The 23813-nt window shown below is 43.0% G+C and overlaps 1 protein-coding gene across 2 annotated transcripts in view; it reads left to right on the top strand.

Annotated features, from left to right (window-relative positions):
- The window catches only part of PHACTR2 (phosphatase and actin regulator 2), a 153418-nt gene that overhangs the window by 99582 nt on the left and 30023 nt on the right, over positions 1-23813 (top strand). Inside the window, exons 3-5 of one of the 2 annotated variants that reach the window (XM_059832297.1) lie at positions 2927-3007; positions 6046-6204; positions 16379-16615. In XM_059832297.1, the coding sequence (XP_059688280.1) occupies positions 2927-3007; positions 6046-6204; positions 16379-16615 (477 nt within the window). The remainder of the gene's footprint in view (positions 1-2926; positions 3008-6045; positions 6205-16378; positions 16616-23813) is intronic. The other variant, XM_059832304.1, reaches the window with a different exon arrangement.

Raw genomic sequence — 23813 nt, 5'->3', positions numbered from 1 at the left:
GCAAATAAAAGCAGTGCTATCTGCACACCCATCAACCTTCATTCAAACATTTCCTGACATCTGAATGCTTGACTTCATAACTCTCTTATTTTAAGAGAGTTAACTGAAACACAACAGTAGTCAAATGTGATTAGCTCAGCTGAGTAGTTTGAGATCCTTAAAGCTCGGTGCAATTGGGCTGTGATAATCAAAGTACTTGACTGTGTAAATATGAAATGTATTGTGTAGTCCAAAGACTGTAATAAGCAATAAATTATAATGATGAGTCCACCCTGCCTAAATAGCACCCAGTATAGGTTCGTAAGTTGATAGGCTACTCATTCCTTTTATACAAGGGGACATACTTTTGGTCACTTTGATTTAAATTAAAATTCTGCTTTTTTCTCTGTAGGAATTAAAATTATGATACTCACAGTGAATACTAGCATGATTTCTAATGTTCTTTCCATGGGCCAAATAATATTTTAAATAAATTATCTTTTCAAGCTGAATTAACTGAGCTTAATCAGTTTAAACAAAAACAGCACTCATGGCTAGCATTTTAGATGATGAAGGATTGAGGCTTAAGCTTCTTATCTGTTCATAAATTTTCTAATCTGTGAAATGGAGGTAGTTATGTCTAAGGCATGTTATGAAACCTGTGTAATATTAATAAAAATGCTTTGAGGTCTTCCAGTAAAAGTGTAAGGTTCTAATGTCTTTTAATGCCAATTGACATTTTCCATGATAATTAATTCACTACAGTGTTTAATTCAGTGTTGTAAAACTGAAAAAATATATCATCCTGAAAACTAGAGAGAGACATTGATGGGGGCGGGTCTAATTCAATGTTCTTGAACTTGATGGAAAGAGCATCATTGTTTTCAAGTGGTATTGGATTAAGTCCCACAAATAAATATATGAGAGATCATCTCATTTCCCTGTCCCTAAGAAAACAGATATAAAAAGGAAGCAGAGAGGAAAAGTGGTAGGAAGTAAATTACACTTGTAAAGCTGAAATAATAATAAAATATATATGTTCACCTACATGTAAAATGCTTTGCAAGAATAGGGCATGCTCCTGTACTTTGTTTGCCTTGCCAATAACATGTGTGCCACACAGTTGCAAGGCATATACCTCAAAAAGTAATGGGGGAAAATTGGAAGAGCTCCTGCGTAATTTAGGATTGGGACCCAAGGCAGCCTAACCTGATCTGAGTTCAGGCTACCCCACCCTCCCCAAGGAGGCTGACTTACATAGAGAGTCTGCAGCCACACTCATGGGCTCCTTTGTATTGTCAAATGTGATTTGAATGCCAGGAAGTTTTGATCTTTAACGGACAGATCCCACAAAGTACCTGAGCATATAAACACAGACCTAATGCCAACTTATATGTACTTGTGCCAGTACTGTTTGCATTCACGAGCTGTTGATCTCACAGGCATGGGTCGCTTGAGCTGGGCTGGTCAAAATAGTTACTGCCCCCAGTTCTTCTGCTAGGAGTCAGTGCTTTTTTGGCAGGGAAATGCATCCCACGTGGACCATTTGCTGAATCCCTGGACCTTGCAGTGTGAAAAATAAACCTGGTGCTGTAAATTTGAGAAGCTCAGAATCTGCTTCATCTTCTGTTCAACCATCCCCTTCCCCAGCAGAGAAAGGAAGTTGGAATCCGTGAGCAGTGGTGCCTTCAGGCGTCTGAGGTCAGCCAGCCTGGTTGTGAGTCAGCAGCTGGGGTTACCTGCTGTGGGGAAAGATGTTTTGCTATGCATGGAGGGTAACTTTCTCAGAAGGGCCAAACTGCCTCTTTCTGTGCCTTCACAGGAGCCATCACTTCATCATATGGCTGTTAACTCCAACTGGGCTCGGGCAAGTGAGACTGACAATACTTCTTGCAGTATTTAATCTGCATACAGCAATTAGACTGGCCCTAGAGAGTAATTGGATTACCGGAGTGTTTGAATTAGTTGATGAGATAAATAACCCTATCCCATAGCATTAATAGGATGAAGTCCAGCATGGCTGAAGCTTGAGCTCCAAACGTCACTTGGGTTTTGGTGTCCATATGTAAACAGAATCAGGATGGGAGATTAACTAACAGTGAAGACAGGATTTTACAAGTGATGCTCGTATTTTATGGACCATGCACCATGGTTCCATGGATCATTACAGTAGCCTCCCAGATCACTGACCAAAACTGTATTGGTTTGGCAGTGGGGTGCAGTGGGGAGTTATTCTATTTTGCCATGAATAAATGCTTTTCCCTGTAAAACTATTTAGCATTTTTCCCATGGGAAATAAACATAATAATTAAAATGCTTCTTGTCACAGTCTTTTTTTGTGTGTTGTATGCTTCTTTTTTTTTAAGCTAAAAAACAGGATGCTGCATTTTTTTCCTTGAAAGCCAACCAGCCTGGATGAGGATGTTATTCCCTTTTAGAACAGAACTTTCTAGCTTCTGTTTAAGTTTGAGGTTGGTTTTTTTTCCTTTAAGACAGTATGCATGTCATAAAGGCTACCCTGTGAGTTGCTTGCTCTGAGCAGGATTTGTCTCTCCCAACTCAAAACATCTACAAAGCAGACGGAGGTATCTCCAGCTGAGCTAGTCACCCCAGTCAATGGAAAAGAGGTGCTTTTGAGTATTAAATGCCTATGCTAGGATGAGTTCAGTTTCACTCTGGCAGTACCTTTTTTCACTGATTGTAAAGGAAGCCTCACAGAGCCTCGCTCAACTGCAGGCATTGGGTCAGATTAATCCCCCCTTCTGTGTCTGAAATTGTGGGAGAATATTTTCAGAGAGCATCCATGAAAACCCAGACCACTTCTCCTGCAGAATCAGAGGAAACAAGATTTCTCAGAGTTTCTTTGAAGTAAAAATCTTCTTCTACATTTTTCACAAGCATCAGCAGTACGAGAATAAATCTATTCTTAACTGTGCTTTTTCTTTAGTGTTGGAAAGGAAGATTTCGACAAGACAAAGCAGAGAGGAGCTGATAAGAAGGGGAGTGCTGAAGGAAATGCCCGAGCAAGGTGATAACATGTTACCTAGAATTTAGCTCCTAAGTGCTAAATGTGGATGATAAAGCCACTATTGCATTGTTTCCATGTAGTATAAATAGGTATGAGGAGACAAAGCTGAGGAGTGTGAGAGGTAATTTGGGCCAGTTGACAAAAAAATAAAGTTGAAGTTGAGAGATTTGTGTTCTATAACTGCTCCTGCCATAGATACACCATCTGACTTCTGGTCATATTCTAAAGTATTTGATGCTCCCTGTAAACAATGTGACTCCTGTGGTTCCTACTAATTGTTTGGCAGAATTTTTTTAAGTTAGCGATTAACCTATTTTTTGAGTCAAGGTCTGCTGTCTAAAGCAACTGGAGCATAACATGAGAAATTTTGGCTGAAAAATTAGAGGCTTTGGGACCCCCCAAGCAAATCAATAGCATCCATTTCAGGTATCAAAAAGTACCGGTGCTGGGATCATACAGATCCCACCACTGTCACACAGACCACATTCACAAATGGCACAGAGAAAACTGTGGGGAAGAAGACACCACTTGTTTCAAAATGCTATAAGGTTTAGTAACTGGTATTAACCAGAATTTGTGTTTCAAAAAGCATGAGTAAACCAATGCTATAAGGTTTAGTAACTGGTATTAACCAGAATTTGTGTTTCAAAAAGCATGAGTAAACCATGGTTAACACCTCTGTGCTACATCTGATTATGTTTTAGTGATATTTTTTCTAATATTCTTGATCTATAAATCTAGATCAAATAAAAGTCAAGTGAGTAAAACAATTTTCTGTAGCTTAAAATTGAACCGTTTGTCATTTTATCAAGGAGTCTAAGAACTCCATGATTTCCAAAAACATTTTTCTCCTAGAAATTGTGTTACTCTGCCTGAGCTGAAGAATCATGAAGGTATCAATGTGTATAGTTAGCATCATACACATTGATATTTAGAAGTAAAGGGCTTGTTTGCTGACATGTGACATCACTTGTTTTACAGTGTTTTGCTAATTAACAGGCTATGGCATTCAGCATAGCTGGCTTCTGAACTTGTCTTTGCCACTGTCTCTGACTTAAAACAAGAAATGTAAACTCTCCATACCTCAATTTGTCCCTCTGTGAATTTGTTACATGTTTTTCTACATGCTTTACTGGGGAGCTGCATGACTTTGTCTGCTGATGGTTGTAAATTGCATTTAGACAGCTGCGACAGTTAATGAAATGTGCTAACATTTCAGGTTGGTCGCAAACAGTCTGAACATAAATACTATAATTTATGCTAAAAGCGTCTATGCATTGGTCATCAGTGTCCTTGACCCTCTATTTCACTCTTAAAAGGGGATGAGATCCCTTACAGAGATTGAGCAAAGTGAGAAAAGGATGTAAAGATGAACAATTTTCTCCCCTTCCTCCCATCTTAAGAAGGCCATCAATCCGGTCCGTGTTGCCTTCATCACATTGTGCTTCCTGTTTGATGAAAATGATGGTTTTTAAAGAGCAGTTTGAAAGAATACAGGATTGTTTGAAGGTGCTAAAAAAAGACATACAGAAAAGACAGTGGTTGAGCAATGTGAAGGTAATTAGAAGGAATGACTATAGAGATGAAAGCTAGATGGGGAAATTACATGAAGTCTCAAAATGTGAGAGGTAAGAAATGTGAAGAAGTGTCTGTTTCACATGGGATGAAGAAGAAAGAAGTGGAAAGTGCTGCTTGGAGGCAGGAAGTGTTTGCAGAACCTTGACACGGATAAGGGGTGTGAATGCCACATGTGGAGGCAGAGAGGAAAGAATGGATTTATGAACATCTGGAAGAAAGGAGCTGAAGAAATTGAACATTTCAGTAAGGTAAGAAGGAAGCCTTGTGCAACTGTCAGCTATAGTGAATGAGACAAGGTTAAGAAGGCAGAACTCAGTTTTCACACATCAAGTTGAAGTTAGTGTGTGGGTGAGAATGAAACCATCAGCTTTACCCATGGAGCAGCCCAAGGTGGTAAGAGAGAGGCTGCATAATTGTGTTGAAACCAGGGAACTGCCAAACATCCAGGTCTGATAGCACACAGCAAGGAAGAGGAAGAGAAGAGAGGGGAGTTGCCACAGTTAATGAAAAAACAATGGGAGGAACCAGAAGAGATGCCAGGTAGATTTGCGTAGTGTTTGGATGGACAGCAAGAGAATCCTGCAGAAGGAAAGCAATCATCTACGTGAACTGCAGGTAGGGTGTAAGCAGCATAAGGATAACAAGCCTTAGAAATGACCAGAGAAGAAAATCAGCAGCAATTTTAAAATGTATGGAACAGAGAACAGAAATTGGTAAACAAGGGAAGAGAGAAGGCTGTGAGCCAGCAAGAGTATGTAGCATTTTTCAGGAATAAAGAGACAAATAGGGAAGAGAAAGAAGTTTTTTTCAGGATTAAAAAAAACCAACCTCATAGCTGAGGTAGTCTGGGTAAGTGAGTAAAGTATCATCAGAGCTGGGAAAGAATTTGACTTGCAGAATTTAATAATGGTATGATATGTGATACAGGAAGACCTCACCTTGGTTCTTAAAACTGGATAATGACTTTGTGACCTGTTTTATTCATTAACTGGGCATACATATTCTGAGAACTTCTGTCTGAATTCCTGGATGATCTACTTACTGGGATGCACCACAGTAGTCCTGCAGCTCTGCTCCCTAATTGTCCGGATTTGGGGCCTGTTGGAACACATTGCAGCTCTGTTGTGGACCATGCACAAATTTCTTTGCTGTGTAAACCAAGATGCAGGGAGGAAGAGAACAGGATGCTAATGTGTACAGACATGAAGCTGGACCTGAAAACCCACATGCGCTTCCAGGCCCACTACTGCAGAGGTGTCCACCCAAAGAACGTGGAAGCCTATAGAGTTCGTTTACAGCGTTAACTTTTCAGAGCAGATCTGCAGCCTGATGTTTCACATTTCAGTAAGTCTTTCTGCTTTGCTTCCATGGAATCTTGAAAGCAGAGGGATGCTGTGTGTTGTCAATAGGTGCTAAGGAAGCAGTTAAACTAGACAATAGCTTTTTAATTTTCATTTCAGATGGTGATGTAACAGTAAATTTTGAAACTTCAAATGGACACACCATAGCCATTGGTGAAGAAACCATACAGGAAGAAAGTGTGGTAAAAGCCAGTGGAGATAATGGTACTTTATCAGAGAAAGCATCAGCATTGGAAGGAAAAAAAGAAGATCAAAAAGGTAAATGAACACATTCTTCACAAATTGTTTTTCGCCTACTTAAAATATTAACATGTTCTTCCATTAGCACCAATACATGCTGTGAGTTCGGTTCTGCCACAAGGATGCCAGCAGAACATGCCGAGAAGATAAGACTTGTGAAACATCAGTATTTCGTCACTGGTAGGCATGCCTTTTACTGTGGATATAATAAGGTCATAAAGAGAAGCATGGTCTGAGCATGAAAATGCGTGCAGGGATGTTCAATTTCTAAATTCAGTGTGAGCCTTTCCTTGTAGCTTTGGTTTCATGTTTTCCTTTTGTGAAAGAAGACGCTAAGTGCATATGCATCGCCTTGCAATGTCATTGTAGAAGTGGCTCAATGGTTGAAAGTTCCAAAGTGTTTAAGCCACTTAAAATCCATGTATCATTTTGAAAGTAACTTCAGCAACTCATTCCTATTGGTTTTCATTAAATCTTAAACACTTGCAGTGCAGCTCTTCAGAAACATTCAAGGGGCTGTATCACTACCACAAACTGAACCTAGGTCATTTATGGAAAATGTACTTTATGACTATAGGGTTTTCTATAGATGAATTGCAGTAAATACTGCTAAATATTTAACAGTCCCAAAGTCCATATTAATTTTGTTACCTTTACTCAGATCTACCTTGGTAACAAGAGTTTGACTGAGTGAGAAAAAGTAAAGATTAATGCGGAATCACAGGATTTGGACCAGTTTTATTTTCTTTCTCTAGTGTCTTGAATAATGCAACACTTCTTTTCCCTGTCAAAAAGTGTTCTTAAATACTATTCCATTTATTGGATTTTCCTAGAGGAAAGAGCAAGGATATAAAAGATCAAGAACTTCATGGCTGGCTGTTAGACTGAGCAGCCTTTCCAATGTCTTCTAGTAACCTCTACCTAGAGATGAATGAGCCTCTGGAGGTTGAGAGGGTAACACAAAAATTTGAATTCTTCTCTGAGCTATGTAAATCATTTGACTATGTAAAAAGTGGCTGGATGTCCAAGAAGAACTGACTTTCTTATGAGATTTCTAGTACTTCCTGTCTCTCAACAAGGCAGAAATACAAGGTTAGCCTTTTTCATGACATTTAAATACATCTATCTTTTGGTGCCAACTAGAACCAGATGTGTATTGTGTCAGAGGAAAAGAGTTATAAAAGCCATGGAAAACTCCTTTAAAATGGTTCAGGTTAACTTTGGGGTTAGATTAGACCAATTCTTATTATTTTATGCATCCCTAAATACAGCCTTTTGGAACTGTCAGGTCTTGGAATTTTTCCTAAGGTGCAGGGTTTTTTTAGATATACACATTTCTAACTATGCTGAAATCCCCTCTAGCTGACTTTGCAGAATGTAAAACTCCAATGAAGCAGGAAAGGTTCGATATCTATTTATTTCAAACACATTATTACACTCTGCGCACCCTATATATTGTGTTGACTTTACAGGGAGAAATTAAAAATGATTGCTGTACAGGAGTAGACTCAGTACAGAAGAATGTATAGCTATCACTCTAGTCCCTCTCAGAAAATGAAGTATATATGCAGGAGGGAGAAGGAAAACAAAAAATTAGCAAACTCGATATTCTAGGCTTCATAGAATGTCAGTATGGCCATACAGAAGATGCAAAAAACTTCAAGTATACTTATACTTTCCTCTTACATCTAAACATGAAGTTCTTCTACGCGTAAACATCTTGAGTCCCCTGAAAAGGAACAAGATAGATCTATTGCAAAGGAACAGTCTGCCCAAAAAAGGTGTTAAGAATCAGTTCCACACATCAGCAATGGTGTTACACAGTGCAAATCCAGTACAACTCACTGGATAGTTATTGTGAATACACTTCAGTTATTCTTTACTTTATAGCACATTAAGCAAGAAGGTGAGCCAGTCTTTTGAACTCAGTGAATGAGTAAGGCCCACTGCATCTCCCAGGTGCATCCCACCTAACAGAATAATCATTGGTGATTTTTTATGGTAGATGCAGTAGGTACGCATCACACCCACACCCACTGGCAGAGCAAGGCATTAACAACAGCGAGTGGAGGTTTGCTAATGCTCACAGAGCATCAAAATCAGAGCTGAAGCAGGAATACCTAGCTCACTGTCTTCTGCTCAGACCATAAAACATGCTGGTGTATCAGATCACAACCCTCCGTCGTGAGAACTGAGATAGATGGAGTGAATACTAGCTGAACAATCGGGAGTAATGGATGCAAGGAGTTCATCTTTAGTGAGGCTAATGTTAGGCTTTTCAGAGTCATGAACTCTTATGTGTAAATCTTGAAGGAAGTTATATGCACTTTCCACGTTTATAAGACCTGAAGACAGGATTAATTCAGTAGCACGGTGTACTGCAGTTCCAACTCCGGCTGGATCAAAATGTTCCAAAAAATGCGTCTCAGCCCCTGAAAGTTACGAGGTTATTTTTAAATGCTTTTATGAAGTGGTGGTGGTCTTTACTTGCTCTCTTGTTCAAGTGGGTCTTGAAAATGGCCTTCTCATATAAATATGATGATGACTGCTGGAGCTGGAAGCTTAAAAAGAACAAGTGATACAGGCATATTGTGATAATGCAGTGAGAGTTGGCAGCAACGTATGGTAGAATGTGGAATATGTTAGGATTTAAAAGAAGTTAAAGGAAAAAATTTGCTTCAGCATGAACCACAGAAGTACAGTAGCCACAGGACAAACAATAGGCTCAGCTGTGCAATGTAAAAATGAGTTAAGCAGACGTCAGTGAAGAAGACGACCCCTGAAAGCTGTTCCCTGTGCTGCCAGGCAGTTCCATAAACCATGTACCCATCTGCTGCCTGTCATCTCACAGGTGCCTTTCGTACTTGATGAAAAAATTCCCTTTGACAATTTAATAGTGTAACTTACTGTTTGTAGTAATGATATGTCAGTCATCCAAGTGGGGGTGTTTAAAAGGAAATTTCCTCTTTATGGCAGGATAATAAGAAGCTGGTGACAGCTTTACATAAAACAGGTAATTGATGGATAATCTGCTTTGCAGATGAGAAATCAGGGAAGTCTTTTTCCTAGATCATTTATTCACATTATGTTTGCACTGGGTTGAGTTCTGAATTTTGTTTTGACTAAGAAAAGTCACTAGCATCTTTTGCAGAAAATAAAGAGCTAAACTGTAGCCTTTCTCTGTGAGCACCCTGGAAAGGATACAGAGCAGCAAGTAGACAGGCAGCATGTCAAAGCACACCCCGGCTGCCTGGGCAGCAGACCAGACTGTACCATCATGCCAGGGCTCCTGACCTGTGGCACTTGTCTGCAGGAGCCCCTGCAGACCCCAGCGCTCCAGGTTCCAGGTGGGGTTTGAGCATCGCAGAGGGGATCCAAGGACTCTCTCTGCCTCCCGCCCCCTACAGCAGTGTTGGAGAAGACCAAAAGCCACATCAGTGGAATAGGTGTCAAAATTGTCGCTGTTTGCCTCCCTAGGTATAGGACCGTAGCATGCTGATGCAGAATGTGTGCTGCACATTGTAAAACCTCCTGGTACAGTGTCAGAGCTGCTTTTCTCCTTTCCACCCTCCCAGGACATCTCTGGCATACAGATGTACCAGAGAACCCTGAGTTTGTATGAGTTCAGTTTGTAAACTTAGGTCTTACGCATTTTTATCATAGCAAGCTAAATATTTTCATGATTCTGGTAGATACTTCCACATTTCATTGTTAACTTGGACTTGAAGAAGTGGAAGGCTCAGTAACCACTAGCAAGATACTGCCTGGAAAAAAGTAGAAGGAAGTTTCATTTTGCATACCATCAGTCAGGTGTGTTAGATGCTGCTTTGATAAATAATTGCATTGCAGGAAGCCAGAGCTCTGTTGCAGGTGCTGTGGGTGGTATGGGTGACATGGAGCATAAGCTTCTGAAATGTTCCTGTGCCGTTTATAGCAGACTGATCCTCTCAGGTTTTCTCATATCCTTCAGTGAAGGAAACAGTTTGCAGTCCTGTTTCCAAATGAATTCATGGGATACAGGCGCAGAATGTTTTTTTCCCACAGGATAACTTGTAACATGAGAGCTGGCAAAGGTTCCGGGTCTTAGTATGTTGGGTTCAGAGGTTCTTTCCTCCGTACTTTGTCTGCTCTCCCTTAAATCTGCCATTAAATTTAATCTTTTCTTTTTCTCATGGGTAACCAAAAAAAGAAGGTTAGAGGCACAAGCTCTGGTCTTATGAGCATGCATCTTTTCTGACCAACACTTCAGTTTCTCTACCAAGGAATGTTCTTCAAAGTCAAATTTTCTAGGTTCCTTTTCTCAGAGGTCTTTGTTTTGTTTCCCCAAAGTGGAACAAAACCTGTTGAATTTAAGATAGTAACCCTCATCTTCCAGGATCTCAGACAAGAGCCTGCTTTTTCTCAGAAGACTAATCCTACAAACTGCTCACTGTGAGAGACAAGGCAAACTTTCTTCCCTCTTGGGTGCTTAGCTGGCTTCCTACACTCCTGAGCTCTGTAGATCATCAATATAAGCACCATACATAAAAGGGTTTTTTTTTTCCTGACTCCCAAAGTGTCTCTTACTCCAGCTGAGTTATTTGCTGGCTAAAACCAGTTCTTCTAAGAATAGTATATCTTCAATTCATCACCTGAACTATGTAAATGAGGCTGAATCCAAATCTTCCTGAAAGGAAAGCTACTCTAGGTAAAGCTGTATTTGGGCAGAGCCTGTCCACTAAGTCAGCCAGGCTGTCTTGTGCGAGTAGGCTGATGTGAGAGGCACGGGCTTTCACCCACAAAAGGTGAGTGGCAGAGGAAAGTTCCTAATTTGTAAAGCTGCTTTTTTTTTTCTTTTATAGGAAAGATATAATGTGGTTCCAGAAATAAGACTGTAGATGTGATTTTAATAAACTAACCATTGAATTATTTGATCATGTCTATACAGAAAGTATAAGGGAATGTAGAAGCTTACATGCTTTTCACTTTCCAAGTCTCCCATAGACCAAGAAATGGTAAAAGTATGCAGCTGACAGTGAAGATGTTTCAGGTATTCTCTCTTGATTTAACAGCTTACTTTTTACTCGGAAGTTGGACAGTTAACGATGTAAAATGACAGTCAGTGGGTTTTTTTCCTTTTTTATCTTGGAACCAATGCAAAATATCTGAACGTGGTTGTTTTAGGTCAAATGTTACACCTGCCCCTTTCTCCCCTCTCCTGTTTTCTACACTGTCTCTGTTACAAGACCTCTTGCACATGGTGCTGTTGAAATCATAGAGTAAGTAAGATCTGGAAGTCCGCAGACATACAGATCTGCTCATCTGTCTTCAAGAAAGATGAATTCAAAACTGCAGAGAGAGCTGCAAAAAGAATCGTGAGACAGCTGTTCTTGTTCAGCCTCACAAAACGGAGCCTGAGAGCCTGAGTGCATTTGATGAGTGTAACAAGTTGGTATATAGCCAGGAGAGAGCATGGCTAAAGGACAATGCTGGCACAAGTAGAAAGGAATAAACAGTGGCTTGAAATACATTTAGGCTGGAAATTAAAGGAAGCTTTCTAACAATTAGAATGGGTCTTTTCTTGAACAGAATTTTAGTAGCAATAGCAGGAACAAAAAATTGAGCTGGTTAACTCTGAAGTTTATGAAAGGATTTGTATGAGTTGACCACCTGCATCAGCAGAGTCAATGAGTCCAAAAAAGAGACAAAAAACACTTTGTCTTGCCCTGTGTCCCATGTTTCTGAATGACAGCTTCCTGGGTTTTGATTAATCAAAACACAGCTCTCTGCATAGGCTGGAAAGGAAACTCATAATTCTCAAAACTCTTACGGAGTTTCATTTTGCAGGGAGTCATCCTGCAAAAGACAGCAAGTCATACATTATTTCCAACTTCCATTTTACATAGCGTTACTCGACTGAGTTGTGCTCATCTTCCAGGAGGAGGGTGCTTTGCAGTTGATGTAGATTATATGCTTTTGCTGCAGCACTACTGGTGTTTCGTGAGCTAGCTTCATGTCACTGCTTTAGCTGTAGAAACAAAAATACCAGTACTGGATGACAGAATCCTGGGGTAGAAAAGCTTTGGCCTTTGGTTCCTTAGAAGTTCACAAAAGTAAAGAAAAAATTCTTGTATTATACAACCCAGTCATGTATGGCTTCTGAAAGTATGCCCAGGATTTTCATAGGAACTTTTGGTCCAGACTTTGTAAAAGGTCCCACATTTAGCTTCCAAAGTAAGTTATCTGATTTTTTAGTGCATATGGCACACCGGCATCTCTCTGAAAGTCTTTGAGACTTGATGAGTCCCCACAAGAGCTGTTGTATACCGAGTACTTTGTAACCCTGACCATCATTTAGGTGTTTACATGAGAACACAGCTTTCTTAAGAGTCTGACCCCAATCACAATTCCTGGGAGGAAGAAAATCTGGTCTCAAAGTGAGCTTTCTTGAAAATCTGGCCTTTGGAAAATATATTCTAAACATAAACATATTATTGATCCAAATGTTTAATGAGACATTAACATTTGCTTTGCTTTCCTATTTAAAGAGTAATTTATAAGTGGATTGCTTTTACAGCAGATGTCTTGATTAGGGCAGCAGTGAATAAAAGATATTCCTATATGATGGTCTTCTGGAGACCTTTTGTTAAAAGGTCAGTTCATGATGAACAGATGTCTACATTAAGAAAAACAACAGCAATAAAAATGCATTGCAGATGGTACTGAGGTACCTGGGGGATTGGCTTGAACAAATAGATGGATCTGAACTGATTCAAATGCCTCTTTGTTTTGGCAAAAGGTGCAAAAGAAAGAGCAGGCTTGAAGACCAAGAGTCCATATTCAAGCAGAATCATGTTAGGGAGGTACAATTACAACATAATTGTATCACGAGCCATTTACAGACATCAGACCATCCCTGTCGCTGTTCAAGATCAAGCCACTGGGACATTATTAGTTATTTGTGTTACTACAGTACTTATGTTTATACCAGGAATTTATTGTAGTGTCATACATAAATGCAGAAAAAACCAAAAAAGTTCCAATGGGCTTGCAGTAAAAGAGAGGACGCTGTGGTTAGGCCCTGAAAAACAAGGACAGGCCCTGAAAGACCAGGGTAACAAGCACAATGCCGGCAGCCTAAAAATTGTCAGCTTTGGCATCACAGCAGAGGGAAATTTGAGGGAGGACAGTTAGTGGATGTCCACAAAACCTGAGGGGCAGCAGAGGAAAAACAATGAAAAGCATCTGCTTCAAAACTTGCCTTGTCACTGGCAAAAGCTGGTATAATGGATTGGCCAGGTAGGAACTGGAAATCTGTATCTCAAGAGTAGATGGGAATCAATAGTTCAGGCAAGAGCAGACTGACACTGAGGGCAGCCAAGTTTATATCTGGTGAGATAAAAAAGATGAAGCTAACAAAGATAAAGACGACAAAGCTAGTAAGACACCAAGAGGGACGATGTGGTCAAGGGCAATCATCATCACCACAGCTTTCCTCATGGCTATGAGCAAAAAGAAGATTCGTTGGTCAAGGCCAAAATAAGGGCATGTATGTAAGCAAGGGGCAGTCAAGACTCAATGAGAGCTGTAAATATGTGAGCAGATAGGATGCTGCTGTGCAGAAAGAGTCTGCCAGTCTTTGGTATGATGTACATAATAGTGTGGAAAGAGCTGTCCTAGATGATATCCCTGTGACGGCAAGGTATTTCAGTTAAAAACAATGTTATATAAATTGCCAGTTTTAATCACAACTGAAATCTGCAAGCAAGAACTTTGATGTGAATGAACTGTTCCAATTTTGTTTTTCATTTGTAGTTTTTAGTTATTTCTCTATTAGTTGGTTGTCACTAAGATGTGCTTATTTGCAACTAAGTAAAGCGTTAGCCTTATATTTTGTACTTTTTTCCTGAATCAGAAGATAAATTCTAATACATATTATTTAATCAGTTATATAGTTTAATGTAGATTGACTGAGATTCTAAATAATTGCACTGTATTACTTTAGAATATGGTGAGTGGTGCATTTCTTTTTACTATGTTATGCCTCTTTTCTAATATTTTCTCTGCTAATGGTGTATAAGTACACAAGTTTTAAATTCTTTCTTATTAGTAAATAAAATATTAGCATGCTGGACCCATAAGTAAAAGGTGTGTCAAAGAATTGTTTACACTTAAAATTCTTTCTGATCATCATGTCCTTCAAGATCTTCAAAATTCAAATTCTTATCTTCTCTTGCCACGTTTGTTATTAATGGAATTACAATTTTTAAATGTCCTGCCTTTTCAGAATTAAATCAGTTTTTCAACTTCGAATGAAGGTAGGTAGAACTTCACAAGGATATGCTTTTTGCTGTAAAAGAGGAGAGCAAAATGTAACAAATACGTATGTTTCTTTCTTCCAAAGTCTTTCTCTGGTCCAGAGTTCTTTCTCTGGAAAACAAAGAGGCAGTACAAGAATCTGTGCTCGAAAGAATCTGTTCGAAAGCTGTAAAAGGTCGCTATGCAATGGTTCTTGCAAAAACATTGCAAAATCATATTAGTCTATAATGGGCTGGAAATAAAGGAGGAAGACACTGGACAGTTAATGTTAATTCCTTCAGTTCATGAAGAGACGTATGTGTGCATGTTGCTTTTAATAACTGCAAGGGATGCTTTAGGTTCATGTTAACAAGCCTTAAGCCAGAGGTTGAAAAGGCTTTATTTCTGAGGTGAAGAATGTCATTGTTGTCCAACACATTATTTGTTTTTCATCTACTAATCTTAAAATGAAAAGGTGCTGCTTGTCTCTTGGGAATCTTTTACACGGGGAGGAAAAGAGAGCAGGGAGCGGACAGGAGATCCAGGAACAGCCATTTAATGTGTTGAAGAATGAGGCTCTAATAGGAACAGACTGCAAGAAATGAATTGGTTTCCTCTTGAGTGATAAAAGAGACTGTTAGAAGTCCTTGCAATATTTGCTTGGCTCCTTTCTTCCCTGACTACTGTAGTTCTTACTAACATGCAAATAAAGCCCATATGATTCTGATGATATGCTCTTGCTTTTATAACATCCTTTTTCTGGAAGGTTTGGGAAGGCTATCTTGAGACCGAATGGGCACAGAGTTGGTGTAATTGAATAGATAAAGATTCCCACCTGGGAACTTTAACTGTTCCCATCTGGGAACAGCTAGTCCTACAACCATAGCGATTATGTTGCAAAATTTTATGTTGACTATAAATGGCTCAGCTACATTAACATTACACTTGGCATTAGGCGTGCACTTTTGAAGTGAATTTCCTGGTCATCCCCTCTTACCCTTCTTTGGTTTGCAGAGCACAGAAGCCAGGTTTCTTTTGGATGAAACTATGCCAAAAGATGCATTCAGGAACTTGTGCTCCCACCACTACTGAGCATGCGATCTACAGAACTAGTCTGAAGCTAGTCCAAAGTCAAGTCTTCTGAAATGCATATTGTGGACACTGGGTCCCCAGTGCTACCTCTTTCACTCTACAGAGCCATTCCTATTGCACAACACAATGTAGATACAGTCCAAATTCCTGTTGACTAAGGAACTGCAGATTCTTGAAAGTGCAGTCTCGGAACAGTAACCAAAGAGCTTGCAGGAGAGGAGAGCGTTCTCATGGCAAATGATAATCCTATTTGGTTTAGCTTCATCTCTTTCTGAAGAGTAGAAATACCCCGGGGAAGATACCCGAAATAAAGTTGCTATGAGCAAGCAGTCTGCAGCTTAAGAGAATGGGTTGCTTCAGGGGAAAATTTCAGCTTCATAGCCATATTTGAACCCGTGGCTGAGAGAATGGCTCTGTTCACATTCAGATTCACATGAATATGAGTTTTATAGCCTGTTGATGTCAGAGGGCTGGAAAGAAGCCGAGGGAATTTGTTAGAGGAGTAAATGGCATTTCCCTTGTTTAGTTTGCAGCCAGCAGTCTAGTTGGAGATACTGAACTTTAAGGATGATCCTTGGAGATCTAGAATAGATGAGGCTGAGACAAGTGCCAGGCAAAAATCTTCCATGAGAAGGACTTGAATTGAGACATATGGTAATTTTTTTCTGAGATAATACTTCAATAAGAGGCACAAGATGAAGAAGTCTCTCCTGATTCCCAAGAGCTCAAGCAGCAACAAGTAGTCATTGTTGTCAGGCTTGCTGTTGAATGTACATGGCATATGTCTGTGTCAGTTGGCTTCTGTTCACTTTCTTATCCATAGAGAGCACTACTGATCACTGCCCAGAAATACCGGCATCCCATGCTCCACCACTACCCAAGCCTAAGCCTAAATCTAAAAAAGCTCCGCTACCACCAAAAAATGCTATTGCTGCTTCCACCACCACCAGCCATAAGAGTAATGAAGCACCTCATGCTAAAAAAAAGGGAAAGGCTCCTGCTAAGCAGCCTCCTCTCCCACCACCCAAGCCAACAAGTCACAGTGCAAATCGAGAAGCTGGTGAGTACTGCACAGGCAGAGGCAGTTACAGTGGGTGCATGTGCATGGGGGGTGCTTGGCTTGGTCTTACAATAACTTCTGCCTTCGTATATAGCAGCGTTACTAAAGAGCATGCCATGGATGTTTCTAGCTAGCTTCCCACTGAGTTCTGGTTCTGCTGTCGGCAGACACCCCAGACAGTGGACAAATCACTTCGCTGTTTAATGAACATACGTACAACACCAAGCACATCAGAGACTTTATTGAATTCCCCGCTAAAGTGTGAATGCTGGCAACAAAATGACACAGAGGACTGCTGAAGAATCAGCAGGGAAAAAGGTGACTTCTGAAATCAAATATATGAGTTGCTCCAAAGTAAAACTACCTTGGTAGTGCTGTAACTTTCTGCTGGAAATATCAACTATTCTGATTAATTTGACAAGATTACAAGCTCTCAAAGAGGTGAAGGATAAAACCACGAAGCCATCTTTAAAGGCTGTTGAGTAGCAGTTGTTTTAGCTGAAAAAAAAAAAAATTATAGCTCCTTAGAAATGGCCAGGTTTCCCTGAGCTGGTTGATGGCTTACTGTGATTCTAAATACGCACTGGAAATGGAAAACATCCATCATCAGACACATAGCAGATGTGTTTATCACTACACTTTCAAACCAAAATTCAGCAGTGATGCTAGATTAAAGATTATAGGTAGCTGTTCTTAAGGTACTGATCTCGAGTTTGAATGGTTGTAATTTAGACAATCACCAAAATGAAAACATCCAAATATAATTTGAACACAAGCAGTATTGTGATGAATGGACTGTATATATGCATTGGCCAACTTATACAAGCCTTGTGTTTTCAATTCTCTGTCAGTCTTTCATAGAATCGTGGAATGGTTTAGGTTGGAAAAGACCTTTAAGATGATCAAGTCCAACCGTTAACCAAACACTGCCAAGTCCACCACTAAACTATGTCCCTTGGCAGCCTGTTCCAATGCCTGACAACCCTTTTGGTGAAGAAATTTTTCCTAATATCCAATCTAAGCCTCTTCTGGTGCAACTTGAGGCCATTTCCTCTTGTTCTAGCACTTGTCACTTGAGAGAAGAGGCCAACACCCACCTCTCTGCAACCCCCTTTCAGGTAATTGTAGAGAGTGATGAGGTCTCCCCTCAGCCTCCTTTACTCCAGGCTAAACAACCCCAGTTCCATCAGCCGCTCCTCATAAGGCTTATGCTCTAGACCCTTCACCAGCTCGTTGCTCTTCTTTGGACAAGCTCCAGCACCTCAATGTCCTCCTTGTAGTGAGGGGCCCAAAACTGAACACAGTATTCGAGGTGCGGCCTCACCAGGGCTGAGTACAGGGGAACAATCACTTCCCTACTCCTGCTGGCCATGCTATTTCTGATACAGGCCAGGATGCTATTGGCCTTCTTGGCCACCTGGGCGCACTGCTGGCTCATACTCAGCTGGCTGTTGACCAACACCCCAGGTCCTTATCTGCTTTCCAGCCACCCTTCCCCAAGCCTGTAGCGTTCCCTGGGGTTGTTGTGACCCAAGTGCAGGACCTGGCACTTAGTCTTGTTGTACCTCATACAGTTGGCCTTGGCCCATCGATCCAGCCTGTCCAGATCCCTCTGCAGCGCCTTCCGACCCTCGAGCAGACCAACACTCCCACCCAACTTGGTGTCATCTGTAAATTTACTGAGGGAGCACTCGATCCCCTCATCCAGATCATTGATAAAGATACTAAACAGAACTGGCCCAAATACTGAGCCCTGCAGAAAACCGCCTGTGACCAGCCGCCAACCGGATTTAACTCCGTTCACCACAAGTCTTTGGGCCCGGCCATCCAGCCAGTTTTTTACCTAGCGAAGCACACACCTGTCCAAGCCATAAGCAGCCAGTTTCTCCAGGAGAATACTGTGGGAGACAGTGTCAAAGGCTTTACTAAAGTCCAGGCAGACAACATCCACAGCCTTTCCCTCATCCTCTAAGCAGGTCACCTGGTCATAGAAGGAGATCATGTTAGTCAAGCAGGACCTGCCTTTCATAAACCCACGCTGGCTGGGCCTGATCGCCTGGTTGTCCTGTATGTGCCGTGTGATGGCGCTCAAGGTGATCTGCTCCATAACCTTCCCCAGCACTGAGGTCAGACTGACAGTTCCCTGGATCCTTCTTCCGGCCCTTCTTGTAGATGGGTGTCACATTTGCTAGCTTCCAGTCAACTGGGACCTCCCTGGTTAGCCAGGACTGCTGATAAATGACAGAAAGTGGCTTGGTGAGCACTTCTGCCAGCTCCTTCAGTCCCCTTGGGTGGATCCCATCCTGTCCCATAGACTTGTGGGTGTCTAAGTGGTGTAGCAGGTCGCTAACCATTTCCCCTTGGAATGTGGGGTCTTCATTCTGCTCCCCATCCCTGTCTTCCAGTTCAGGGGGCTGGATACTGGGAGAACAACTGGTATTACTAATAAAGACTGAGGCAAAGAAGGCATTAAGTACAGCAGCCTTTTCCTCAACCTTTGTCACTGTATTTCCCCTTGCATCCAATAAAAGATGTAAATTCTCCTTAGCCCTTCTTTTGTTGCAAATGTGTTTATAGAAATATTTTTTATTGTCTTTTACAGCAGTAGGCAGATTAAGTTCTAGTTGGGCTTTAGCCCTTCTAATTTTCTCCCTGCATAACCTCACAACATCTTTGTAGTCCTCCTGAGTTGCCTGCCTCTTCTGCCAAAGGTCATTGTCATGGTTTAACCCCAGCTGGCAACTAAGCACCACACAGCCGCTCGCTCACTGCCCCCCAGGTGGGATGGGGGAGAGAATTGGAAGAGTAAAAGTGAGAAAACTCATGGGTTGAGATAAAGACAGTTTAATAGGTAGAGCCAAAGCCGTGCAGGCAAGCAAAGCAAAGCAAGGAATTCATTCGCTACTTCCCATCGGCAGGCAGGTGTTCAGCCATCTCCGGGAAAGCAGGGCTCCATCACGCGTAACGGTTACTTGGGAAGACAAATGCCATTACTCCGAATGTCCCCCCCTTCCTTCTTCTTCCCCCAGCTTTATATGCTGAGCATGACACCATATGGTATGGAATGTCCCTTTGGTCAGTTGGAGTCAGCTGTCCCAGCTGTGTTCCATCCCAACTTCTTGTGCACCCCCAGCTTACTCGTGGATGGGGCGGTGTGAGGAGCAGAAAAGGCCTTGACTCTGTGTAAGCACTGCTCAGCAAGAACTAAAACATCCCTGTGCTATCAACACTGTTTCCAGCACAAATCCAAAACACAGCCCCATACTAGCTACTATGAAGAAAATTAACTCCACCCCAGCCAAAACCAGCACAGTCATAAACTCTCCTTTTTTTCCTGAGTTCCAGCCAAAGCTTTCTGTTCAGCCAGGCTGGTCTTCTTCCCTGCTGGCTCATCTTTTTGCACATGGGGACTGCCTGCTCCTGCACCTTTAAGACTTCCTTCTTGAAGAATGTCCAGCCTTCCTGGACTCCTTTGCCCTTCAGGACTGCCTCCCAAGGGACTCTGTCAACCAGTCTCCAGGCCAGAGTCTGCCCTCTGGAAGTCCAAGTAGCAGTTCTGCTGACCCCCCTCCTTACTTTACCCAGAATTGAAAACTCTTATCATTTTGTGATCGCTATGCCCAAGACAGCCTCCAACCATCACATCCCCCACAAGTCCTTCTCTGTTCACAAATAACAGGTCCAGCGGGATGCCTTCCCTAGTTGGCTCACTCACCAGCTGTGTCAGGAAGTTATCTTCCACACACTCCAGGAACCTCCTAGACTGTTTCCTCTCTGCTGTCTTGTATTTCCAGCAGACATCTGGTAAGTTGAAGTCCCCCACAAGAACAAGGGCCAGCAATTGTGAGACTTCTCCCAGCTGCTTAAAGAATATTTCATCTGCCTCTTCATCCTGATTGGGTGGTCTATAACAGACTCCCACCATGATACCTGCCTTGTTGGCCTTCCCCCTGATTCTTACCCGTAAACACTCAACCCTATCATCACCATCATTAAGCTCTAGACAATCAAAACACTCCCTAACATACAGGGCTACCCCACCACCTCTCCTTCCTTGCCTGTCCCTTCTGAAGAGTTTATAGCCATCCATTGCCACACTCCAGTTGTGTGAGTCATCCCACCGTGTTTCCATGATGGCAACTATATCTTAGTTTTCCTGCTGCACAATGGCTTCCAGCTCCTCCTGTTTGTTGCCCATGCTGTGTGCACTTCATGTAGGTCTATTGCACTTCATGTAGCTGCACTTCAGTTGGGCTATTGATCCCGCCACCTTTTTGATGGGAGAAGCCCTAATTCCTGTGTGACCATTCTCAGGCACTTCTGTGGTTTCTAACACATCAATAACCCTTACCTCTTTGCTGCTGCATGGATCTCCATCCCCTACCTCACAGAATCACAGAATCACAGAATCAGTACGGTTGGAAAAGACCTGTAAGATCATCGAGTCCAAGCTGGGGGAAAAAAAAAAAAAAAAAAAAAAAAAACCACAAAAACCCACCAAAAAAAAAAAAAACACAAAAAGAAAAACCACAAAACCCACGCCACACAACAACAACAACAAGCCACAACCCACCCAACACCACACAGCACCATGTCCATCAAGCTACATCCCGCAATGCCACATCCACACGCTCCTTGAATACCTCCAGGGAGGGTGACTCTACCACCTCCCTGGGCAGCCTATTCCAATGTTTCACTACTCTTTCAGTAAAGAACTTTTTCCTAATATCTAGCCTGAACCTCCCCTGGCGCAACTTGAGGCCATTTCCTCTAGTCCTGTCACTAGTCACTTGGGAGAAGAGACCAACACCCACCTCTCTGCAACCCCCTTTCAGGTAGTTGTAGAGAGCGATAAGGTCTCCCCTCAGCCTCCTCTTCTCCAGGCTAAACAACCCCAGCTCCCTCAGCCGCTCCTCATAAGACTTGTGTTCCAGACCCCTCACCAGCTTCGTCGCCCTTCTCTGGACACGCTCCAGCACCTCTATGTCCTTCTTGTAGTGAGGGGCCCAAAACTGAACACAGTATTCGAGGTGCGGCCTCACCAGAGCCGAGTACAGAGGCATGATCACCTCCCTGCTCCTGCTGGCCACACCATTTCTGATACAAGCCAGGATGCCGTTGGCCTTCTTGGCCACCTGGGCACACTGCTGGCTCATATTCAGCCGGCTGTCGATCAACACCCCCAGGTCCTTTTCCGCGGGGGAACTTTCCAGCCACTCATCCCCAAGCCTGTAGCGTTGCCTGGCGTTGTTGTGGCCAAAGTGCAGGACCCGGCACTTGGCCTTATTGAACTTCATCCGGTTGGCCTCAGCCCATCGATCCAGCCTGTCCAGATCCCTCTGCAGAGCCTTCCTACCCTCAAGCAGATCAACACTCCCTCCCAACTTCGTGTCGTCTGCAAACTTGCTGAGGGAGCACTCTATCCCCTCATCCAGATCATCAATGAAGACATTAAACAAGACCAGTCCCAAAACTGAGCCCTGGGGGACTCCGCTTGTGACTGGCCGCCAGCTGGATTTCACCCCATTCACCACAACTCTCTGGGCTTGGCCATCCAGCCAGTTTTTTACCCAGCGAAGAGTGTACCTGTCTAAACCACGGGCCGCCAGCTTCTCTAGGAGAATACTGTGGGGAACAGTGTCAAAGGCTTTGCTGAAGTCCAGGTAGACAACATCAACAGCCTTCCCCTCATCCACTAGGCGGGTCACCTGGTCATAGAAGGAGATCAGGTTGGTCAAGCAGGACCTGCCCTTCATGAACCCGTGCTGGCTGGGCCTGATCCCTTGGTTATCCTGCACGTGTCCCGTGAGCGCCCTCAAGATGAGCCTCTCCATAACCTTCCCCGGCACCGAGGTCAGGCTGACAGGCCTGTAGTTCCCCGGATCCTCCTTCCGGCCCTTCTTGTAGATGGGCGTCACGTTGGCAAGCCTCCAGTCATCCAGGACCTCCCCCGTTGACCAGGACTGTTGATAAATGATGGAGAGCGGCTTGGCAAGCTCCTCCACCAGCTCCCTCAGCACCCTTGGGTGGATGCCATCAGGCCCCATAGACTTATGAGTGTCCAGGTGGCGTAGCAGGTCGTTAACTGCTTCCTCCTGGATCATGGGGAGCCTATTTTGCCCTCCATCCCTGTCATCCAGCTCAGGGGGACGGATACCCTGAGGATACCTGGTGTGGCTGTTAAAGACTGAGGCAAAGAAGGCATTAAGTACCTCAGCCTTTTCCTCATCCTTCGTGACAATGTTCCCCGCCGCATCCAGTAGAGGATGGAGATCCTCCTTGGCCCTCTTTTTGTTGTTAATGTATTTATAGAAGCTTTTTTTGTTGTCCCTCACGACCGTGGCCAGGTTGACCTCTAGCTGGGCTTTCGCCTTCCTAATTCCCTCCCTGCATGACCTAACGAGGTCCTTGTATTCTTCTTCACTTGCCTGCCCCTTTTTCCAGAGGTGGTAAGTTCTCTTTTTTTCCCCGAGCCTCAGCATAAGCTCCTTGTTCAGCCAGGCCGGCCATCTTCCCCGCCGGCTCTTCTTACGGCACATGGGCACTGCCTGCTCCTGCGCCTTCAAGATTTCCTTCTTGAAGAGGGTCCAGCCTTCCTGGGCCCCTTTGCCCTTCAGGACCGTCTCCCAAGGGACCCTCCCGACCAGTGTCCTGAACAGGGCAAAGTCTGCCCTCCGGAAGTCCATGGTAGCGGTATTGCTCACCCGCCTCCTTACTTGGCTAAATATTGAAAACTCTATCATTTCATGGTCGCTAAGCCCAAGACGGCCTCCGACCTTCACTTCTCCCACCAGACCCTCTCTGTTCGTAAACAGCAGGTCAAGCAGGGCACCTTCCCTTGTAGGCTCGCTTACCAGCTGCGTCAGGAAGTTATCTTCGACACACTCGAGGAACCTCCGGGACTGTTTCCTCTTAGCTGTGTTGTACTTCCAGCAGACATCCGGTAAGTTGAAGTCCCCCACAAGAGCAAGGGCTTGCGACTGTGAGACTTCTGCCAGTCGCTTGTAGAACGCTTCATCAGCTTCTACGCCCTGGTCGGGTGGTCTATAACAGACCCCCAGCAGGATATCCGGCTTGTTGGCCTTCCCCCTCATCCTTGCCCATAAGCATTCAACCCCGTCGTGACAATCATCCAGCTCTATACAATCAAAGCACTCCTTGACGTACAGAGCCACCCCACCGCCTCTCCTTCCTTGTC

This window comes from Gavia stellata, chromosome 2 (genome assembly GCF_030936135.1).
Source record: "Gavia stellata isolate bGavSte3 chromosome 2, bGavSte3.hap2, whole genome shotgun sequence".
Lineage (NCBI taxonomy): Eukaryota > Metazoa > Chordata > Aves > Gaviiformes > Gaviidae > Gavia > Gavia stellata.
Note: the sequence above shows the minus strand (reverse complement) of the source record. Positions and strands in the feature narration are given on the sequence as shown.